Below are 7,188 nucleotides of genomic sequence, written 5' to 3'. Positions count from 1 at the left end.
TTTCACAATATATATTATACACAGAATATTTCGATTTTTGATCTTTATGATACATTTTTTTTAAGGATCTTAATCTTCAAGTAATCTAACATTCAGCTGCTTAAATGTACTTGTACGTGATGAGTTTGTGCTAAAATGCAGTGTCACTGTGTTAAGGTTGTTAGCGGGGCGTTGAGGGGCTCATCGGCGTCCCCTCCAGCTGATGGCACCCTAGAAAACCCCCTAGTGTGCCTATGTCAAGAAACAGCCCTGGCAAGAAAAATTTATTTTTGCAAGACTAATAATTTACAGATGAACTGTATTTTTGATCAGTTAAATGCTACATTATTGACATAGGCATCAATTTGTTTCAAAGATGTCTTAGTAAATCCAAACTTTTGAACAGTTTATTTTCAGCATCTGGCGTAACAAGCTGATGGCGAGTATGTAATTTCAACTTTATTTCACTTCAGTTTCTGCATTCCCTAACCCCTGACCTACAGGTAAACCACAAGGTCTGAGTGTCCTACATTATTAATCTTTCTTTTCTTTGTCCTGAACTCATTTTCAGGAGTTCTGCCTTACTTTCTACAAAGATGATCAGCCTTTCTTCTTCCTTGCTTTTGTCCTTCAAGAGTCACACATTCTCATTCTGGGACACTGACAAATGGAGACATCAGCATCAGCGGCACATCTTTATCGCCCGTGCCGAACAGTGGGAACAGCTTCTCTGAGAACGCTACTGTAAATGAATACACCTCTGATCCTGTCTTGGCATTGTAGAAGATCAGCTGACCCTCCTCACAGTCCAGATAGATGCCGATACGCCGCAAGTGACCCGTGACCTTAACCTTAGCGAGAGGCGGCGCGGTCAGAGCGCGTAAATGGTTCCCGCTCCACCACAGCGTGTAGTAGCCAATGGCAGGGGTCATGTCAAACAGACCTTTCCTCTGGGCCGAGTCACGCACCACTCCCAGCTTCCAGTCCTTATTCTCACCAACATTTACCTGAAAGTGTGACATTTAGAACTTTAGTGCTAAAAATATAACTTATTCAGATTTACATGAAAAGACATGCTGAGTTTTTGTGTGCATTAGTGTCTAAAGCATTCAACCTCCCAGTAGTGTCTTCCAGACTCATAGCCGTCTTTCGCGAGCACACAGGACCAAACATCAAAGCGGTGCGAGCTGTTCCTGTAGAACTGCAGCTTCTCGCCGCGTTTCATCTGTTTGCGGTCGTCTGAGAGGATGAGGAACGGGTACGCTGTAGTTGGATTCAGCGTTACGTCCTCTGAAATGAAATGGATATTTCATCAGCTCTTGAATTTCACAAGTTATACAGAAGTTTTATAGCTTTAAAAAAGAATTGAAAAAAGAATTAAGGCATGACTTTGCTTAGCGTGCACATAATATACAGTATATTATAGAAAATGAGGCTATGAATGAAATATAAAGAAATGCAACAGGAGTCAAGAATACTTACCAAGATAGCTTTTAACCTTTTTGTGGCCTAAAAAAAAGAGAATATTCTATATTAAAGGGCAGATCTAAATCACAGATTGGATGCCAGAAGGTAAATTGGCTGTATATATTTTCACTATTGTGCTAATTGAGTTGATTATCTGAACGTTCTCCTAAACTTCATCATCTGTTGAGCTGCTTTACAGGTGAAACTGATGTTGTTTCATAATTGACACTGTTTCTTGTTTATTACTGCGAAGCTGCTTTGAAACAATCTGTATTGTGCTATATTAGTTTCAATCATGACAACCCAGAACAGCTTAGCATGGTGATGGGTATGACAATGATAATGAGTTTGGTCTTGGTGGAATAGATCTGAAAGAACAGTCATGCTACTGTGAATACACAGTGGGCAATTACATTGGTATGATTTACTTTTAACTATACAGTAAAATAATCCCTATTATTATGTCATTACTGTGCAAAAATGTATTTATCTACTGTATCTAAGTAATTTAAAATGCAGCGGCATAGCAAAAAGAAGTCTCATTAACTATACACCCACTATACACTAGTGGTTGCATGAATACTCATTTGTGCTAGTCAGTTACTTGTTCCAAATGAAAACATTTTCTGAATTGGTTAAGTTCAGCATGTGTTGAATGAGTTGCGCATCCAAGAAAGTGCTGTCATTCTGTGGATCGAAAGCTGAAAGAGCTTCAGTTAACTTGTTGTATCTTTCTCCAAAACACTCAGACATTTCTTCAAGCACCACATCCAAAGCATTGTAGTATAACTGTCAAAGCTCCTCTTGATCTCCCATGTAACCTAGAGCCTGTCCAATGCTCTCCTCAACAGTTATTCTTGAAAGCATTTGTTAATGGTGAGTTTTTGTTTGGAAGTTCTTGGCATCTCACTGTCTTCAGCCTTCTCACACAGCTCTAAGAAGTCTGATTGACAGCACAATTTTGCAAGGCATTCTTGACAGAACTTAGCAGGTCTGTGCGCTCTGACTGCATTAGTTTGTTTGGAGCATTAATCAGCTGTAGAATCTTATAAGAGCATATGGGCAATGAATTTAAAGCTTGTCTCTGATTGTGCTCTAATCAGACCGTCTGCCTCCATGTGCACCTCTCTGTCTCCGTCAACGATTGTAATGTCTTGAGAAGAATTCAGAATTGATTAAATGTTAGAAGATGCCCTGTCCACTGCTGTTCAAGTAGTCTCTTAAGCTGCTGTCTGCCATGGAAGACCGCAACGGTTGTTTTTTAATGAATATGTATAGCAAGTTACAAATGTTAAAGAAGTCTTCAACTGCCAGCAGGGGCGCCACTAAGGGGGGGAAGTTAGGACGATTCTAAGGGCCCATGCCCTTTTGGGGCCCCCAGAGATCTGTTTTATTAGCAGTAACAGCTAATACTAATAGTAATGCAATATAAATGATAAATGAATCTACCAAAGAGTTACAAATAAAACAAATTACAGCTTATTTCTGCATTTCTGGCAAAATTACCCCCTCCCCCCCCCATTCACTGCATGGTCCCTTCAAATGGAAAACTGACAGGCTTGTGCTGCAATGCTATGGATGTTTTGCCTGCCAGGTCTTCAACCCAGTCACATGACTGAAATCTATGAATTGTAGCCTCTAAATGTGATAATGATCAACACCATTGGTTCGAAGCGCTGTCAATGCTTTGTAAAGCCTTTTTTATCATGCCAGTAAAGCTACTGGAATCTCAATTTACCTGTTGCTGATTGCGATGCAGATTTTTTCAAATAGGATGCACATCTCGACCACAGAATGTCTCTGTTCAGGGTATGTAAACACTCAATTCTATTTTAAAATATTGCCCTAGTCACACTGAGCCAATATTTATTCTGATGACTTTCTTGTGACTGATAGTAATAATAACTGACACTTCAAATCAACATTTAAATTTCAACTTTTACTAAATGTAGTCTTTAATAATGTCTGAAAATATATAAATGAATAACCTGATACGAGCATGCAATATACCTGATACAAGCTTTATGTCACTCTTAAATTCTCACACTGCAGCAAACGGTTTATATGTATTTATATATAGGGCTATACAGCCATCTAGAGGTTACACCATGATAATGCAGATAATAAATGGTGCATAATTTAGAGGTTAATATTTAGTAAAATCCCCTTAAAAATAATAAAAAAATTAAAGAAAAATAATATTATTGAGCTCAAATCACAAAAGCACAAATATATATTCGTTCTCATATATTTCTGTCTTCATTAATTTGTATGTTCATCTATAAGTGTTTGGGCTGTTTAATATTAGGATTTTGTTTAAAATCCCCCACTGCCCCCCAGCACCCCCAGATAAAATATGTTCCTGCGGCTATGGGTAGGTCTCTGATTAAATACTGATACCTAGTGGTCAAAAGCAATAGTAAAAGCAATAGCAAAAGTAAATTGCAGACAAAGATTTTGGATAACTAGGTTGGCTTGTATGTTTGGTGCAGTAGGGGGCCAAACCTCATTTTCTTTCATAGGGCCCAAAATTGCTAGCTGCGCCCCTGACTGGCAGCATTGCATGAATGATCACAAAATAAAATTTTTTCAGTTGTTGTCATTTTAACAAGTAAATACAAAGTTCTGTCATGAAACTCTAGATGGCGTGGGCTGATAGGTTCTAACCAATCTGATATAATATCATTATTCACATGGCACAGCTAATTGGATTCTTTCACATCAGCAGCCAATGAGCTTGCTGCTCAACATTCAAATACTTGGCTAGTGCTGCTTGCAGCAGTTGCAGCACACTTCAGAAACCCTCCATCTTCCCCAGCTCCACCTGTATAGATCTGCTACGGGGTGATTTCATGTATGTTATATGTGCAGCAGCAGTATTTCCTACAAGCTCACAGCAGCATATCTGTGGATGTACTGGAAGTAGCAAGTCTCGGAACTTCCTCTGCTGCAGCAGCAGCAGCGTAGCAGATCTATTCCACCAAGACCAAACACATTAACATTATCATGTACATTACCATGCCAATCTCTCCGAGAGTTGTCATGACAGAAATCTGTGACTTGAAAATTGTCTTTAACAAAGCGAACAATGATGGAAATATTTTTCATTCTAGCTAACTGGTTACTGTTAAAGAGGGTGGACATTTTTTGTCTACTTTAGTTTTTCTCTCTCTTTTCAGAGCGCCATACTCTTCATATGTTCTTTTGACACTGCATGTTTGTTAAGGCTTCTCGCCTCTACTGCATGCTTCCAATCCCTGAAGCCCCTTACAGTAAAATCTGAGTCTGATGATGAGATTAAATATTTTCAGCACAGAAAATAAAATGCAGCATCTGCGTCCACAGAGTATTCCAATCACTCCCTTGACATATACCGTGATGGAACAAATGACCAGGGGCGATTCTAGGATTTTCATTTTAGGGGGGCTCAGCCCCCAATGAGGGTATAATATATATATAAATAAAATTTAAAAAATGTTTGACTAATAGTGGTGGTATACTAAACTTATATACAAAAAAGTGTTGTATCCCACTGTATTGCATAGATAGGTATAACATATAACTGAATGAGCCAAATACAAATCTTCATGATCTCACACACACCTGTTTACTGTACACACACAAAATTTTACTGTTTGCATTTCTAGTACAACATTCTTTCCTTATCTCAAGTATGCAAACCTCTTTACCACATGCACTGGAATATGTATTACATTGTAAGTTAAATTTTCAAATGAAAATGGCAACATGATTGTTTTATAAAGTATGCGTTCATATGTGCTTCATTTTCACTGGAGGAAACAGCTGTGGTGTGATGAGGGGTGAGCGCAGTGAAAACTTTACAGTATAGATGTGGAACCGATTGCTCCCCCATTATATTTTTTAAACCCTATTTATGTCAAAGAACTGCGCAGATGCAGATATTATAACAATCTATCGATAAACACACACCTTGTCCCCTGTTTCTTGCTCTGCGCGGCCGCGGTCTGCGGATTGAAAAAGAACGCGCTGAAAGCCGATCGAAGTCTGCCACCGTTTTCAGATGAAATTTAAAGGGGACTGAGGTGATCACGAATTCGTGTACAGTTTATGGAGCTAATCGCAAAATATTTAGGAGGGCTGAGTAGTCAGTTTAGGTGGGCTATAGCCCCCCTAAAAATGGCCTAGCGACAGCCCATGCAAATGACCGTTTCTTGTTTGTAGCAAAGGTGAAGAGGACCTGATTCTGTTGATCTTAACCAGATCGAGAGGCATTCCTGGGGGACCAAGCGTGCTTTAGCCAGAGAACCAGGACAGAGGATCCGTAATGTTAAATGGTTGCAGTTGCATGGTCGCATCTGACAATATCATTGCAAGCTTGGGATATTGGCGTCCACCCTGCAGCTAAGAGTATGTGCAATGAGCTGCTGCATCAGAAGTCATGCATATATCCCCACACATTGGATGGCAGTAAACATGACAGGTCAGGACAATACTATAGCCCCCCAAAACAAGCAGATCTACCACCAAGACATGCATACATATGTGTTGCAGAATACATCCTGTCTTTCAAACTAAATATCCAATCATCACTGGCAAACGTCATTGCATCACTGCTCACTGTTGAAGTTCCAGTCTCCACAGAAACCTAAGACTTGCATTTGTACACTGGACACATGCACACTGTTGTTAATGACAATAAAAAAGCTAATTCTCATGCTGGCTTTGCTAATATGTCACTCCTTGCATCATATGCGCAACTTATTAAACATCAAACATGATTTAAACCTTATGTATGGTTGCTTCATTTAGAAACAGAAAAAATAAAGACCACATAACATGCAACATGTTTTGTGGTGTGGAATAATGAACTTATCTTAGATGCTGAACTTTAGAGGACGTGTGACAGCTTGCTGCAAGACTTGCTTATGGCAAACACAGAAACAAACTATTTAAATGTTACACAGCAAGCTCATTGGCCGCAGATGCAACAGGGACCAATCAGCTTGTGCCATGTTGTAATGATGTAATAGCTAGCAGATTGCATTAAAAACCTATCTAGAGTTTCGTGACTGAACTAGATATACATGTGAAGAGCAAACTCTTTATTTGCTTTGGTATGGCTGTCTCCAAGCAAAGGCTTTGGACTGCTGAAGCTGTTGCACTCACTTATGAGTCCCGAGGGCAGCTCTGCTCTATGGGAGTAAAAGCTTACTCCACTAGAGGAATGTCCTCTTTGTCTGCACTGGGCCAAGGGGGTCTCTAATGAGGACATTGCCTGGCTGCATGTTCATTAGGTTTCTTGGTAACGCTTTAGATTACAACCCGCAATGTACTGCGTATGTAAACAGAATTTACAGCATAACTTTTTTGTAATTACAGTGTACCTATTCAGTACCTCCGTGTAGGTATAAGGGAACAATATGCGAAGTTTGGGGAATAAAGGAGTAATAATCTGTAAAATTACAAATTATTTCTACTGTAAGTATTTTGAAACTAAGGGGTACCTATTCTAATATTACAGGGTATGTATGACCTAACAATCTTATATTTGCAAGCGATTTAGCAAAAACATTCACTGTGTACTTTTTTATAACCTACACATATAAAACACGCTAGTAATTGTTTCAATCCAAACGCTCGGTTGAGACTGTTCGGTTAGGAAGCTGGCTTGATTTGACCAAATTTGGGTTGATATCAGTAATAAGTAACCCGACGTTGCTGGGTTATGAATGTGGAGGACGTGAATGAGAGCATGCAGCA

At 39.3% G+C, this 7,188-nt stretch overlaps 1 protein-coding gene across 1 annotated transcript in view; it reads right to left on the bottom strand.

Moving 5' to 3' along the window:
• Window positions 1-418: 418 nt before the first annotated feature.
• The window catches only part of btr30 (bloodthirsty-related gene family, member 30), a 24,877-nt gene continuing 18,107 nt past the window's right edge, over window positions 419-7,188 (bottom strand). The window contains exons 8-10 of the mRNA XM_016506354.1: window positions 1,462-1,488; window positions 1,094-1,269; window positions 419-986 (exon numbers count right to left, since the gene is read on the bottom strand). Coding sequence (XP_016361840.1) covers window positions 627-986; window positions 1,094-1,269; window positions 1,462-1,488 — 563 coding nt within the window. The 3' untranslated portion in view covers window positions 419-626. The remainder of the gene's footprint in view (window positions 987-1,093; window positions 1,270-1,461; window positions 1,489-7,188) is intronic.

The sequence above is a fragment of the Sinocyclocheilus anshuiensis genome, unplaced genomic scaffold, assembly GCF_001515605.1.
Source record: "Sinocyclocheilus anshuiensis isolate Anshui unplaced genomic scaffold, SAMN03320099.WGS_v1.1 scaffold1212, whole genome shotgun sequence".
In the NCBI taxonomy this organism is placed as follows: domain Eukaryota; kingdom Metazoa; phylum Chordata; class Actinopteri; order Cypriniformes; family Cyprinidae; genus Sinocyclocheilus; species Sinocyclocheilus anshuiensis.
The sequence above is the reverse complement of the archived record's forward strand: the minus strand, read 5'-3'. Positions and strand labels throughout refer to the sequence as shown.